This window comes from Amblyomma americanum, chromosome 1 (genome assembly GCF_052857255.1).
Source record: "Amblyomma americanum isolate KBUSLIRL-KWMA chromosome 1, ASM5285725v1, whole genome shotgun sequence".
Taxonomy (NCBI): Eukaryota; Metazoa; Arthropoda; class Arachnida; order Ixodida; family Ixodidae; genus Amblyomma; species Amblyomma americanum.
The window spans coordinates 194,717,835-194,734,450 of record NC_135497.1 but is presented as its reverse complement, the minus strand read 5'-3'; the positions used below and the strand labels follow the sequence as shown (position 1 = coordinate 194,734,450).

The 16,616-nt window shown below is 47.8% G+C and overlaps 2 protein-coding genes across 3 annotated transcripts in view; one reads left to right on the top strand and one right to left on the bottom strand.

Moving 5' to 3' along the window:
* LOC144114437 (alpha-(1,3)-fucosyltransferase C-like) overlaps positions 1-16,616 on the bottom strand; it is a 119,574-nt gene that overhangs the window by 43,007 nt on the left and 59,951 nt on the right. The gene's annotated exons all lie outside the window — the stretch shown is intronic.
* Positions 3,976-16,616, top strand: part of LOC144094423 (glutathione hydrolase 1 proenzyme-like) — a 29,778-nt gene continuing 17,137 nt past the window's right edge. The window contains exons 1-6 of the mRNA XM_077628374.1: positions 3,976-4,153; positions 5,704-5,892; positions 6,639-6,859; positions 7,314-7,509; positions 10,340-10,512; positions 14,751-15,040. Coding sequence (XP_077484500.1) covers positions 4,137-4,153; positions 5,704-5,892; positions 6,639-6,859; positions 7,314-7,509; positions 10,340-10,512; positions 14,751-15,040 — 1,086 coding nt within the window. The 5' untranslated portion in view covers positions 3,976-4,136. The remainder of the gene's footprint in view (positions 4,154-5,703; positions 5,893-6,638; positions 6,860-7,313; positions 7,510-10,339; positions 10,513-14,750; positions 15,041-16,616) is intronic.

Here is a 16,616-nt window from a genome sequence, read left to right as displayed (position 1 = left end):
ATGTGCCGAAGAAAGAGCTCTTCTAAGTCAAAAAGCTTATTTTTAAAAATTGCATAAAGTTTTCGGCGAAACACCCCGTGTAGGGCCACATGTGCTGACACACTGCTCATCAGTGATCGGACCAACTGTTTTTGATGCGATACCTGTTTTTTTTTCGGGTTTCGTTCCCCCTTTGACCGCTCTTGTCCGAGTTGCCTCGTGCAATGCGCAAACGCGGAGAACATATCCTGTTTGCTTCCCCCACAGCCCTTCTCGTTCCCAGCAACCTTTACCGTTTAAACCCACTGACAGGTGTTGCTGGCATCGGCGGCTCATGTCAACCAGTTGGCTCTAGTACGCTTAGTGTAAAAGCATCTCTAGGCTCTTATGAATGCCTTCTTCTCTGTCTTTTGTTATCCATTGCGTTCGAGCTGTAAACTTCATCAAAGCACCAAGAGTGCGATATACTGTATTGAAGTGCATTTCTCTATTAACTTTAAAAAACTGACGGACTAGTTTCAGTGACATTATTGAATGCGTTTGGCGTATTTTCAGGCAGGTATGCAGACCGCCATCTGCTTACTAAATTTTCTCTTTCAGGCGCTTGTGAGTGAGTTTTAGTTTCAGGAATGCTTACTTGCCCTTACAACATAAGGTATACGCGCTGTGGCAAAGTTCCGTGTACTTAAAGGTAGCTCACTTCTAGACACTTCCGCTACGCTTTACTTTCATCTCTGCCTAGTAGCACGCTGACCATTCAATTTATCACAGTGAGGAGTCAAATCGCGTATTCTCCGGTCTCTCTGGAGAAACCGCACAACGTTCGCGCTAAAATTTCTTTTTTGCAAGCCGTCTCGTGCGCATAACAGTCCAGCAAGCCAAAAATAGCGGCGCGCAGGGAACATTTCTTACAAGGATGTGACGATGATGACGATGATATCCTTTGACGTAATGGCACATACCCATGGCGAGGAATTGGCCAGGGTGCATTATACAAGAACAAAAGCTTGCACTCTTAAGCTTTTTCAAGCTTGACTGTCGCGCAAGCTGGCATGATTCGTGCTGTGGAGAGTTAAACCATGCCTACCATGTGATAAGCAGCTGGCAGCTAAGCAGCTAGCTATCAGACGATATCATACCATGAACAGAAGGACAACGTATCGAATGCGTTGACGTTTAATTTTACACGTTGGTGCTCGAACGTATGCTGAGAGCACAACGCCCTCTATCAACCGGATCTATCTTTTAGCCTAGCGTTTATTCTTCTTGAAAGCTATGCGTGCAAAGAATTCTTTCGTATCAGCATTTGCTAAATTCTTTCAGGTCCTGTCGTCCAAGCTTGTATCCTGGCCGCTCTTGATAAAAAAGGAAAGCGAAACCATCTGTGCTTAGTCCTCTCATGCTCTCTGTTTCTCGACGAAGATGAAGATGAAGGAGGTGGGCTCAGGCTGTCATCGTGGGTATGTGCCATTTTAACACCACCACCACCATATCGAATGGCTTATTGAGCCATGCGATGCGCTACGATTTCAGCTAGTGATCTTTGTTGCTATTTTTATTAATAGTTACTTGCGCTGTCCTGACATTACTTGATTAATGCTCTGGGCTATGTTGGTCAAACTGGGTTTATGCCTGCGAAGTCTTCTGGCCCCGCGAGCTCCTTCCTTGAATAGCTGCCGCTATTATTTTCTGGTAACCGGGTTAGCAACATCACAATTATGGAGGCTTTGTAAGGAGGAACATTTTCGGTCCTCTTCAAACCGAGGCTCCATGTGGCTACTCCCCATTCCAAAAGCATCAGGGAGTTTCATCAGGCTCGACGCGATGGTATCCGATGTGTCTAGATCTCCGGACCAGTTCTGTCTTACATAACTGCTTAGCTGCACTACCATAGCGCTCCTTCCTCATTCCGCCCCATCTTGACTGCCCTAACGTCCCTCATCGCCGCGTTGACTCCCGCCAGCTCCTCCCGAGACTCTGGAAGAAGTTTTTGCAGATTGTGCTATCGCAGTCTATTGTTGTAGCCGCGTGGTTGACAGCGGGAGGATACCAACTGAGTATCCTTTGCTGGCGCATGTCATTCGGTGATAAAAGCATGAACACTTCTGATATCTACTAACAGTTGGCATTTTGTCCGCATCACGGGGAGCTGCAAGTACATCTTACATCGCTTCATCTGTAAAGAAGGTCGCCAACCAAGTGACGGCTCACAAGAAGAGCTACTGCCTTTGCGGGAGGACCCACGCAAAGGTTTATTTCAAGTGCCCTGCGAGGGCTGAGTAATCTCTAATTTTTGAAATTATCGACGAACGGCGTTGTTCCCGTCAGCAGACCGTTGTGCAAGTTAAAGGAAGAAATTATGGCTTCACCAGGGTGACAGTTAGTCAAGGTGTTACTCTCGATTCGGCCTTTTCTCAACCTATTGCGGCTTCAGTACAAGCATCTATGTCTAATGTTGTCGAGAGTCAGTAACAAGCGTCGCATAATGAATTTCTCATGCCAGTGAGGCTCAGTTAGCTCAGATTATGCAGGCCCCTACTACGCCTCCTTCATCGTCCAAGCCCCTCTTCTCTCGCAGCCTTCCGGTCTTGCTCCACCTTAGCCTGAAGAATGGTTAGTGAGACTTGCTCCAACATCCACTAAAGTTAATTTATTTAATATTTTTTTATTTCCAAATATTGTTAGCCCTTGCGGGCTGTTGCAAGGTGGGAATGGGATAATCAGTCAATACAACACAGTTCCAGTTGTTTTACAAAGGTTTCAAGTGAATATGTTTTGTCGAATACGCGTCGGTCAAGGTTAAGATCGGAAGCGGGCAGAGTGGGTGAGGGAACAAACACGGGTTAACGACATCCTAGTCGAAATCAAGAGAAAGAAATGGGCTTGGGCAGGGCATGTAATGCGAAGGCAAGATAACCGCTGGTCCTGAAGGGTATCGGAGTGGATTCCAAGAGAAAGTAAGCGTAGCAGGGGGCGGCAGAAGGTTAGGTGGGCGGATGAGATTAAGAAGTTTGCAGGCAAAGGGTGGATGCAGCTGGCAAAGGACAGAGTTAATTGGAGAGACACGGGAGAGGCCCTTGCCCTGCAGTGGGTGTAGTAAGGCTAATGATGATGATATTCTACCGTGTGATTGAAAAACTGCTAGAATTAAGCCTTTGTATAAAAGTGAAGAGAGGACGTGTATTAAAAATTATTGCCCTATTTCATTAACTTCGACAACGTGCAAATTATTAGAACACATCATTCATATGCAGCTAACTAATTTTCTCGACGAGCATAATGTACTGGCAGTTGTTCAACATGGGTTCAGACGAGGGTACTCAACATCCACTCAGCTGGTCGAAACAATCCACGATTTTGCGGCAGCAATCAACAAAGGAAAACAAACAGACGTTATCTTCATGAACTTTCGAAAAGCTTTCGATAAGGTTTCGCACAAGAAACTACTTCATAAACTCAGTATTGTTATAAATAATAAACAGATATTAACATGGATACGATCGTACCTATCTGATCGCCATCAGTTCTTTCATGCCCCAGGTGACAACAGTTCTTACGTCATAACCACCCCAAAGCTGGTGAAACCGAAACACGAGAAAATTATTCAATTATTATTCAGCTGGCTTAGGCGAATTTCACATCACGGCTGGTATGCACCATTCTCATGCACGATTCGAAAGAACAAAATACATGGATAAATGTAGCGTTTACACTCCTTTAATAGCACCTGAATGTGAGCTGTTGGCCCCTGATTTTATTGCCCCTGAACGTTATTTTTATATTAGTGAATGCTTATTTTCTCACTAGCGTGCAAAAAGGTCCAACTGGTCTCTCGTCAACTACAAAATATTTTTCTCACCAGAATCGCATTTTCTCCCATGCTAAAACCTTTATTCCTTTCCATTGTCTTGTTACCAGATTCACAGCAACTGGCCATTCTCAGCAGCGTTTGTCTTCATCCTTCTTTCAGTTCCTGGCAACATCACATCCTGCTGATTAGTCGTCAAACGCATCCTGATTCTCGGTCTATCCTCTGGTGTGGGTGCGAGCCATTGGACGCCTGAATAACAACATCAGCATAACCAACCGTCAGTAGCTGGCGCATCTCTGCTGCTGTCGACAAACCGTGTCCCTGGATCACAGCGACTACGTTGTAAATGAAGCATTTCTGGCGGTAAGGAGGTTGCTCGGCCCTCGCAGATTCGTAGATCGTCAGTGCTTCTGCCTCAACCCTTCTTCTCTAGTCTGGCGAGTGCACTTGTCAGTACATTCGCAAACCTGTCTTGTGACACCACTGTGCGCAATAAAATGTGTATACCTCTAAGTTGGTCGGCAAAAGCTTCGCCTTAATTCTGAGGTCATCTAGGTTACAAGCATGCTTGCATAATGAGCCTAGCGATGCAGTTTGCTCCCGTAAACGAAGCAAAAATCAGATTTAGCAAGCGCGCTGCCAATGCCAGACAGACGCCAAGCATCTGACGCTCGATCGATTTTACACGATAGACGAGGTGTCATTTCAACGTCATGGGCCCAGAACGAAAAAAGCCCGTTGATGCTAGTACTTTGGCACTTCAGCTTGCCGTCGGAAGGGCCCCTATGAGATAAGGGTACCGAGAAAGTGTACTTCGTGCAAATGCGTTTGTGGTTTTGTCCGCACGTTTTTATGGTAGTTGAGGCGATGCGTCGGGCCAGCTAGTGAGCGCGCAAGTCGCAATGGTGCGTTGGACATCAAATGGTCACGGGCCACGCCGAAAAAGTAGCTTTGAAAGCCAGCGCAAAGGCTTCAAGCCATTTTTATGCTCTGCGGGACACGTCGGCTATATATGCACCGCCTGTTTCCCTATTTGCTCAGTCGAGACACATATCCTCGTGACCGAGGAAGATCACAGCGTCAGAATGACTTAACCTTAACTCCTGCCTCAACAAAACTTGTCGACGGGCTGCTTGGCTGATGGTTTCGGAAAGTTTAGTAAAGCGCACTGACAAGACAAACACCGAGATGGATGAAGCACGTGGGACAAGTCTTGCCAGTGCGCTTTATTATACTTTAACTGCTGCGTTGGAAGGTTTTCTAAAAAAAAAAGGAAATGATCGAGCTCAAGGCTGCATGAGATGCTTCCTTTTGACAGTCGAATCAATCCTTCTCTGGCCAGGAACAGCCGATTTAGAGAGACGCCGATGAGATGCTTCCAGCAAATTACGACTTAGCGGAAAGACGTGCTCGCACTCCCACAAGGCCAGCGCAGCGCACTGTGCGCGCGCTGGTGACAGCGAAGGGCGACGTGCAATGTTGTTTCTGCGTCTCAGTATTCGCGGGACGGCGACCTGCGTCAGCTGTTCGCAGCTTCACTAGCTGATGCAGGCGCTCTTGTACGCCGTTTCGACAAACTACCAGCAACTCATATCTCAGTGTAAGTGTTTGACGCGTGCTGTAACTGTACACAAGTTCACAAGCTCGGTCGCGTGCTTCTACTACCATAATCAGATAGGCTTGAAACGAAGATTCTTCTGGTAATGTGATTTCATCACGACATCGAGATGCTGCTACTGTAGCCGTATTGGAAGCGCTCCTTTTTAACGGCAAAAAAATACAGGGGACCAGAACGTAGAACTAAATGTGCGATACATTGCGTCAGCCGACTCTCTCTCCCTTGACTAACAATGCCGGCCACGTGAGCCTGCAAGCCTTACGCTCTCTGTGCGCCCCCACATTGCCCTCCGCAGGCGCATGATCCTGGTTTGGCTGCTCCTGGCTTCACTGGCGGTGGCGTTGGCGGTCGGCTTGTGGTTCTTTTCCTACGTCGAAAACTCGAAGGTCAAGCGGCAACCACGTTCCATTTCGCCGTCGCCCATGGGCGTCTTCACCTCGTGGGTGGCCATCTCCGGCGCCGAGCACTGCACCAACACACCCAGGTTTTGGCACATCTCCGTGCGCCTGTGTCTGGTGCGGTATACAGGGAAATGCGACTCTCGGGTCAGTGGGCGCGTTCGCGAAGCTGGTGGCAATCCTCCGTATACATTAGAGCGGATTGTGATTGGCCGCCATCCATGGCTGGCCAATTAGGAGAACCTGGTTCGATGGTAACCAAGAGAGGTAATGTGACTGGCCCGCGCGTTCATCAATCTAGGCAGGTCAATAAAATGTTAGCCAAGGCACCGGCTAAATACGAAGCCGTATTACCGAAGTAGCCGATTTTGTGAGCGAGGCTACGGGCAGTACTGGCATCGTGTAATTGTTCGCACAAGGACAAGGAGTGACAGTAAGGTTGACTAACACCAAATACCCCAACAAAAGGCAAGTTATGCAAACTTCGGTACAGTTTTCCAAAGCTGTCTGCACATTTTGGTACCCAAGTTATATACGCCACATAGAACAACTTGCGACAGTGCGAACAGCGTTCGCCACAGCACAATGCTTAGTTCGTAGGGTTAACTGCCGACTGGCAGCCGATTATGCCTCCGTACAACGTGCTTTAGAGATGGTTAAATGCCACTGAACGCTCGGTACCAGACTTAAGCACGCTGTTAACAGAGTCATCCTGATGGATTACTTTTGTCGTCATGTAAGCCAAGAGTGAACTAGCTAGCTTAGATTAAAGCAGTCATTCCCTTTTTCCTATAGTGCAATAAGCATCGCATTTTTCATTGCTGGCGCGCAGGCGCATATTGGAGATGAACGGCACAATCGCCGACGTGACGGTGGCCACTATGCTGTGCCAGTGTGTGACGATGCCCCAAAAATGCGGCCTCGGTGGGGGCTCGTTCGCTGTCTACTACAACCGCGCCAACCAGTCGGCGGTCGCCTTCAACGCCCGCGAATGGGCGCCGCAGGCCGCGTGGACCAACATGTACATTGCCAACCGCACGCTCTCGTCCTCCGGTGAGCTCCGTACTTTAGTGCAGCGCTGAGATGAGACTGAGTGTGGAGAACAGACTATAGGTCTAGGGGGTGATGCGTCAGTTTAGGTCTCGATCCAACGGTTCTTTTATCGCTCCCCCTCAAAAAGATCCCAAAACACATGAATATCAGCGTCTCCGCACTGGACGAGACAATCTGGGCAAACTTTGTAAATTCCCGTTAAAAAAGTTCGCGAATCCTGCACAACGGAACATAGCAATCCTTCACACTGCGTGTTCTTCATGGCGTTCAGGCCTCGGCTTGATGTCACCTTTGACACTTGCTATTATGACAGCACCGAATGACAGCTGCGGTCATGTTTAATAAGGCCCGACTGCAAGTGGTGTCTATAGAAGAAAATGGCTTCTTCCTCGTATTTCGTTGTTCTTACGAATGGTCATCTCGGCGCTGCGTCGCCGTGCTGCTGTGGATGCAGGCTTTCTAGCGTGCGGGGTGCCCGGCGAACTGATGGGCTACCGTCGCATGCTGGACCACATTGGCACGAACGTGCCTTGGGCGGAACTGTTCAAGGACGCTGAAAGACTGGCTCGTGACGGCTTTCCCGTCTCTCCAGAGCTCGAAAAAATGCTCAAGAAAAACGAACCTCAAATCATCTCGGACGATGTGCTCTGGTAACGTCTGCGTCGTAGTCAAAGCTTCCTCCCTGTGCTACTTTCCGTTTGGTTTGCCTGTTCCTAGTGATTTATTTCAAGCGCTGAACTAGTGCCCATGAATGTTTCGTGTTTGTGACTGTTAGGAATTACGCATGAAGCAATCAAATAACGTTAAGTACTAATAGTCGGCGTGCAATGCCCTAAGGTCGCTGCGCCAGGCGGGAGCGTAACGTCATCGGGACAAGGAATGCCGCCGTCAGCACGCTTAATACGAACACCCGATTGCGTGTCCTGCACCGATATTGCAGTCCCTCAACGCTGGACGCTGAGTCCGACCCAGCTCGTACCCTGCTTCCACCCTAGTATTGTCTCAGACCCAGCGGCCGACGCCCAGCTGCGCTAATGTCTGGAATACACGCGCTCGAGCGTTCGTGTTAAGCGTGACGGCGGTACAGCAGTGCCACTGGACAACTAGGAACACTAAAGCAACTCTTTCTGAACTGCAGTCGTTAAACATACATGTTTTAAGAACAGAGTATTTTGCTTTATTCAAATGCATTATAGCGAAAGAAGAAACTGAACTTAGACACTGTCAAGAATGATACTCACTGAAACATTTTAAACTAAGACCTTTCTCATTACCTGCATAGGACTAAAACAAGCCTAAGCTAATAAAAAAATAAGGCACTTTGTAAGAGGCGCTCAAGTCCTAAAGGAGAGATTACTTCGCCCGTGATGGGTGCTGCCGAAGTGGCAGTTTAGCTAGACATTTGAAAACGCGCAAGATTTGGCTGTGCACATTTGCTACACGTTTACTAAGTAGTGCCATCTAGTTTTCAGTTTTCTTGCCACTGTAAAAATTCGTTTATTACATATTGCTTTACTTGATATCTGCCATTGAAACGATGCAGAACGAGAGAACTCTGCTCGCTGGCTCATTTATTAGATTGAAGATATGCGCATAATGACGAACTCCTGTCACTAGAATACGGGATGGCTCGGGCCGAGTCAATCCTTTTTTTGCTATTTTTGTTGACTTGGTGAGTTTGAGCGTCAGTGCTTTGTCTCGTGACGTGTACTGTATACGTTCTGCCCCTACAGAAAACTAACAGCTTGGTGGAAACGGAAGCTGGCGTCAGCTTCTCTTGAGCAAATTAGAATCTTGCAAATTAGGATCTTGAGCAAATCAGAATAGTCAGTGTTCCCGCGCGTCCTTCATGAGGTGCACAGAAAAGATTGCCAAAAAGGCGCCATTTATTTATAGCGAGCTCTTACATGCAAACAGCCTAATGTAATCTGCGTCCGATCAGCAGAGGTCAGCTCTCTAACTCAAACAACTGCTCGGATTTATTGAAGTAGTACTAACGTGCGAAGCTTCTTGCTATGTGCATTGCTTCACGATATTTCAACTCCAAAAGAGCTTACCGCTGGCGTAAAAAAAAAATATCGGCGCGCGCTTCGAATGAAGCTGCTTCCCCGAAAGGGAGAGGAAAAAGACAAAGTGCGAGGACAGCTGGTCTTCAGGTACACTTCGGCAGGCTAACGAAAGAAAAGATATACATAATTTTTTTGTTCAGTCTGTTTGTTCCCCTTAACAAAAAGCGAAGAACTAAATGTCTCACGAGGAAGCGCCTCAAGCCAGCGTTACCACAGCCGGCTGTATTCCTCTCCTCGCATTGTCTCTCTCTCGCTTTCTGTAATCCCCTGCTTTACAGAAAATCACGCTAAAATAGTTTTCCCATCTTTAAGGAACGGCGGAGACAGTGTCACTGCGAAACCTCGAGCTTTATGGGTAAGGCTTACGCCACTTCCTAGTGGTCGCGTTCATGGTGACGCCGATTTTTTGTCTGTCTTGCCGCCTTTTTACCGTTGCCCTGCGACATGCTATTCTATTTTGCGTGTTCATACTTTCTTTAAATCGCCAGTCATGCCGGGTCGTCCCGTCTATCACCAAAAAAGTTTGAGAGGCGCTTTTTCGCCCGACGACGCGTCGTCACATCGCCAGGAGAACACCGCCCCAGCGGTTTCTAGAAGGCGCCTTCCTTTTGTCTCCCCTTTTATATAAAAAAGCTGGCCTCGCAAACTGCTGACATGCTCGAATTGAATTTTGCATAGTACCAAGGATAAGAAACGCAGGTTGTATTATCCAGTGCCCTCGCCCGCAAGACGGGTACCTTTAGTGTATTCGTCCGGTAATCTCCGTCCCTATAATGCAGCGAAATAAAGGTCAGAATACAGTTAAGGCCTAGTTTGCTATTTGGCACCTTCTGCCATTCTTCTTTGGCGTGAACACTGCTGCACCGGTCGCCATCGGCTCGAACAGCAAGTCGGCAGCATGGAGGATAAAAATAGAGTAGAGTAAAATGAAAAAAAAGTGTTGCATTATGCCACCAGAACAAAGTGGTAATCCAAGAAAGAAAATGTGCGCTACAGCATAGCAGAACACAACTACGCTTTATCCGCTGGTCCGCCTGGCAGTAGCAACAGAAAAGGTGCTGGCCAGCAGAAAGTTACGAAACTAGTCATAACGTAAAGTTTCCGATTTCGCTTTCAAAATTTCAAGCACAAATCGGAAAAAGGACAAAAATATTAAAAAAACACGATTCTATCAGCTCGTTGTCCAACTGTCTTCTTTTGTGTCTCGCGTTTCTCTTAGTTGCCCTTGAAATCTCGGCAGCATCGTGCACAAGCAAGCCGCACAGCACGCTTTGCACATGCCGCCAAAGCGAGCGATCCAACGCGAATTCAATCGCGGTTCTTTATCAGAGCCGGATCCAGAATTCATGCGCTGGTTAGTCAACATATAAAAATAATTCATTCTAACCTCGTGTGTTCTTCTCTGCACCAGCAACGTGTTCTGCAGTCACAAACGCGGAGAGAACAGATCAACTATGACCGTCAACGAAACCCTCCGCAATCCAGTGCTCGCCCACACTCTTGCCATCATTGCTCGAGAAGGATCGGAGTCTTTCTATGGTGGCTCTGTTGGCCAGATGCTCGTCGATGACATACAGCGTAAAGGTAAAAAACAAAAAATACAATTGTTATGCCTCTCTCTAAGTGTAATCGGTGAGTCAACCGGACCAACTTTATATCACCGGTCTGGAGAAATCCAGTGCCAGGAATGAGCAGTATCGAAGACATGTATCTTTCGATAGATTTTATGTATCGCTTGCCAAAAATGGAAGTATCGGAGTATAAGTATTGAAAAAAAATTCAGTGCATCGTATATTAACTATACTCAATACTCAGATTCAGAAGTGTGCCGCGATTCTGAGGCTGGTGCGAGTCAGACTTTGGGCTGGTGGCGCTCGCTCAGCAGGTAGCGCACTGAAAAAATGAGAAGGATTAAGAACAGACAGTTTCAATTCTGTTGGAACTGTCAGCCATCTATCTGCACACTCAGTGACAGAAGAGACAAGGAGACGGGCTCATCGCCATGGTAGAAACAACACGTCTAATACAAGTTGCGGTGGTTGCCAATAGAAATGGAAGTTTAGTTTAGTTCATGGGGGTTTAACGTCCCAAAGCGACTCAGGCTATGAGAGACGCCGTAGTGAAAGGCTCCGGAAATTTCGACCACCTAGCGTTTTTAACGTACACTGACATCACACAGTACACGGGCCTCTACCATTTCGCCTCCGTCGAGATGCGACCGCCGTGGCCGGGATCGAATCCGCGTCCTTCGGGTCAGCAGCCGAGCGCCATAACCAGTGAACCACCGCGACGGCAGAAATGGAATACTTTCGCCTTCATAATAAGTCAAAACATTTGTTGTTTACTTCGTAAGCGCGATAAACGTCACGCACTCTTCCACACGCGGGTCAATGAGGTTATCAGCGGCGACGTCAAATGCAACAGCTGACGCATTCCTTTCAATGGGAGGAGCAGCGCTACAACAAGCCGTAGTTCTCAAGACGCGCTAGTGAAACTTCCTTCCTAAACTATGTCTCCTGGGTCCTCGAGTCGACATAGCTATGCTTCACTCTCATCCGTGGATAAAAATTCTGGAGGCACTTGAGCTCCGCCTTAACAGTATGACGCAGTAGCATCAATGGGTCCCTTCAGCGGCCTGGGGTCTTCTTTGCATATGACTTGGTAGACACGGACACCGACACATTTGTTTATTTTGTTATGTGTTTACTTTATTATTTTTTATTTATTTTTATTTTTCACAATGCCTCCCTTTTACGAAGTCGAACAAACGTTTAAAAATCCATCTTGTGCTGAAGGATAGAGACTGCGAGGATGAAATTGTATTGCTGTTTCGAAACGTAACAACTGAAAAAAGTCGGAATATTCACTGCCAGCTAAGAGTGCTGCAGTGTTGTAAATAATCACCTGACTAGTATTGCGTAAGCAAAATATGGTTTGCATAATAAAAACTTCTAGCTTTTGTTCTTTTCATTTTAGCCTTTAGCGAAGAATCTTCAAACGTTCAAACTTCAAATGTGTGTTAAACATAGTGTTGAGGAAATAACTGTTCGGCTTTCCCAAGCGCGCGAAATTTGCACCTTTCAGCACAGAGCAAAGGCAACCGGTAAATACTGCAGTAACAAACGAAGAACAAGAGAAACAGTTTAAAATGCATTCGTATGTCGTCAAGCGCTCAGAGGTCGGTTCGCATGAGGAACATCAGCTTTCAAAAAGATTTTGCTAGCCTGCTTTTGGAAGTGATCGTTTCAACATCACCAGGGCTTCATTGCAATGCCGAAGTTGTAACAAAATCAGCTTCGCCGACCATGAAGCTTAAATTGAAGAAATCCGTACGGCCGGATTCGTTAAAAAATCACGCAGAAATTTATTAGCTTAGCAAACCATACTACCAGCTTTATTGATATTGGCGATTTCAGTGGGGTATCCAAGTATCGATCATGCATACACTGGGCGTTTACATGAGCTCGACAGAAAGTCGGGTTGAGTAGGCTGTCGGGCTCATGTGTACTCTAGGGGGTCGAGCTAAGCGACCGTCGAGTCGGGCTAGGTCAACCCGACGGCAGAGGGTGGGTTGACTGCAGCCCCCCTCAGCAAATTACACTTAATCCTCTTTCACGCTTGGGGAAAACATTTTCTGCAGGGGAGAACAGAAGCGGGGGCCGGCTGACTACTCGTGCGGTCGCGCCTCGCAGGGCGTGCCGCGAGAGTCCACTCGCTAGTATCGAGTTCATGTAAACAGAGTCATGAGTTCGGTTGACCTTGCTCAACTCGACCCCCATTCGACCCGCAACGTCAGGCTCATGTATACAAGGCTATAAAGTATCGAATATCTGTATAAGAAATCAACTTTGGTTCGCTATCTTGTATCCGTATCGGAAATACAATTTTTGAAGGTATTGGGTATCGGTATCGAAGATACTTTTTTCAAGTATCGTGCCCAGCCCTGGCTAGTGCACGGTGAAAAGGAACGTAAACGAACGCAGCGGCGACCTGCCTATCACGGCGCGCCGTCCTCACCCCGGCTCTTCGCTGTCGCCGCGGCAATGTTTTCCGCATGCCTTTAGTATGTCTGCTTCTTAAGTTTTCCTTGTCCGTGCCTTGGGTTCTCCCCGCCTGCTCACTGTCGTCGTCGCAGCGCCTGTTTCTTCTCTATTTCCTCTGTACAGCCCCCTCCTTCCCAAGCCCCGGATGTGAGTCACGGGAACGCACGCCCGAACCGCTGGTAACTGCCGCGGCTTGTTCCTATCTTGTACCGCTCGATCTCTGCATGAATCAGTTCCTAGTTGCTTGGATTACAGTTGTTTAAATAACAATTATACTAAGAATGCCGGGAAACGTTCCCATGACGCTGGCCCGAACAGAAAACAAGACAAGAAAAGACGCGGCCTAACTTTCTGACTGTGGGGGAGCAACGAAAAATGCCTTGCACTAGTGTAGAAAATGAGCATTGACAGCAAGACCTTCAAGTGTACTGTCCCAACAGGCACGCCGTCTTCAACACGCTGGGGCAGTTTTACTGTGACAGCTGTTGAGGGAAGTCCCTCCAGAGAAAGCGGCGTCAGAGTCGTATATGCCGTCACCGAAAACTCTGGCTGTCATCTGGTGGCCCGGGACAATGTGCCCAGATGAGCCACGAGTTAAAAAAGGACGCGTGGACAGGAGTGCTCTCTAAAATAGGCCAGAAATTGTCGGTCGCATGTGAGGTGCCTGCGGGAGGCTGACCGGCAATGCAGCTACTCCTCTCGGAAGAACTCTGGGGAGTTTTTTTATTCCGGTAGCATCATAGCAAGTCCGTATTCTTGTGCCCTATTATGCCTCGTTGTTCCTTATAAAATACCTAATTAAGAGCGCCGTGATGTGACCCTTCGGGCGCCAGATCGGTTGCACTCTGGCGCCCCACTTCCTCCCCCCCCCCCCCCCCCTAGAAAAAAAACTGCGTTGTGAGATGTGGCGCCAGCTGCCCGGGAACTGAATTCCCGGGAATGTTCACGGGCGAGACCGTTTTCCTATCGTCGGCTCTCGTGATCGGCCAGAATGCGGGCTCGGACAAATGCCAACAGCGTCGTATATTCTGCCCACAATAAGATGCCGCCATGTCTACCGGCCACAACCATGTAAGGTATTTCTGAGGCAAGGCCTTGATGGAGAGATGACGTGTTACGTGGTGTAGTGTGATGTAGGGTTGGTTATCAGAAAATAGTGTGCCCTGTGCATGGGAATATTCTGGAGTGAGAAAGCAAGTCCAGCTTGTCACGTTCGTATTGTATTGACAACCTGTAGGTTGTCAGAGCCTTTCTCGCTCACAAAAGAAGTCTGAAAACGTCCTTGTTTTATAACGATGAGTGTCTCATCGTATCCTTACATCCAGCCTGTGGCGAGACATTCTTGACTTTTATATGTTTCTCATATCAAGGCCCAACATAAGCATTTCCCCATATGTACAGAGTTGGTCAAAAGTTCCAGGCCATAGCGTCTGATTTTCAGCGGCATATTCTGCCACTTATGACAGCAGTGGAGCTATCAAGGTTCACAGATGTGAGAATGATACTTCTCCTATCCACTATAGATATTTTGGGCTTCGGTAGTGTCGTAACTAGCCGACTATAGCGCTCGAAAGCATACCCTGTGGTCTGGGAGCTTTTGACCCACCCTGTACGTATAGTCAGGCGTGTATGCTTTCATATGCTTCGCATATGCAAGGGCGTACGCCGCGTACATCCGAGATGTTGATTCGAAGCCATCAGCTTTGGTATTTAACCAGAGAAAGTGCCCGCCAGCTCGATGTGTTGTCTCTTGGAGTTCACAAGCATTGTTCTTCCCAGGTGGCATGATTTCCCTCCCGGACCTCACCACTTACAGCGTGGCGGTGGAGCCCGCTTTACGGCGCGTGCTACGCGACAATGTCTCAGTGCTGGCCCCACCGCCACCCGCAGGCGGCATCCTGACAGAATTCATGATCGCCGTCATGGACAGCTACCGCGACCCCTCTGCGCCAGCCGAGAACAGTCTGGTGGACGACGACACCACAATCCACCGGCTTATAGAACTTTCCAAATTTGCTTTCGCCATGCGTATGGAAATGGGAGACCCGAACCACATCGACATCACCGCCGTAAGCCCGCACTCTACGTTAGAAATAACTAAGTGCTGCAGGATTAATACCCGTGCCACACGGACAATTTTCATTCTATTAAGTGGTTAATGCTTCTAGTTTTCACGCCATCCGCGCGCTGCCACACGCACGAATTTAAGGGCATAACCTTTGCTGCCATTCGCAATCTATACTTTGCAGCAACTCATTCGCCCCGAGAAGTGCCTATTATCTTTCCTATTCCTCACGACGAAGAGTATGCAAGTTCGTTAGAATTAAAGTACCATCAAGTGGCAAAACCTTTAGTCAGATGAAGCACCATACTACATTTTCATTGCGAACGGCACCATTCTCGCCGGCGCTTACGACTGATTCTCGGATGACACGCGGTGTGCTGACGGTGACGGTGGGCTGGCAAGCGAGTTTACGGCTTGTTAAGCTTACGGCTTGTTACGAGTTGTTACGGCTGCAATTGGTTAGAAGGTTATTTTAATAACGCACTTAGACGCCAGCAAGATTTTATGCTTATGAGCACCGTTTATAATCAGGTAAAATTTTCGACTGACGTGCAGATGTTATCGTGACCTACAGTCATGGACACAAATTTGCGGCATGCAGATTCGCGGAAAAAAATATTGCGGAGCAGTTAGGCACACCAGGTCAATGAAAAACAAATGCGTTAGGAGACGTGCGTGTTCTATCTGGTATAAGAGTACCTGCTGACTGGCCATCGAGGCAACGCAGAATTTTTTTTCCCGTAAATCTGCACCCCGCAAACTTCTGTTCATGACTGTACGTATAACGACAGTAATATTGAACGTGTAGTGCCAACCCCGAAAATTATAGGATTAACAAGATTTAGGTAGTAAACAGTTACTGTCACTTCTTATGCGCACGTGGCACGGGTAGTGGTCCATGGGGGCTAACTGCGCTGCTACAACCACTAGTCCCTCAGAAGGCAATCATTGCTTCGTTATGATATTAACTGCAAACAGACGTCAGCCGCAGTTCTTAGCGATGACTAAGGATACCAGTTAGCCTTATTTCATCCCATTCAGATGAAACGTGAAACGTGAAAACGTGACTGAAACGTGAAATTCTTGCTGCACCGAACTTATTGCTTTTCCCAGTGACAAAGTCGTCGTACTCCGCCCCCCCCCCCCCCCCTCATTTTCTACCTGAGTGCATCGACACCTAGGCCTACCTATAACACACGATTATAGATGGCGCATTGTCGAAAGCCCCCGCCTCCTGTGTCCACATCTTTGGCTCATTGCCTCCCGGATATCAATCATCGGACATAAGGCACAGAGAAGTTTTGGTTGCGAAATCTTACGCCGACGCTCTTAACGCGAGAGAAAGTTCATTATGCAGCTATCACTAGCACATAAAATGTGCTGCATTGTCAATGTTACCGCGAAGCCTAAGCCGCGCAGGTAACCACCATTCGATAAACACTGCCGCTCAGTGAAACCTACAAAGCACCCGCGCCGACTGTAGAGCGACTTGTTTCTCACACACATAATGCGCCGTGACACTCAACGCCTGAAATATCTGCCTACTTTACTGCTAGACAGATGCGCAAATTGTGTGCACA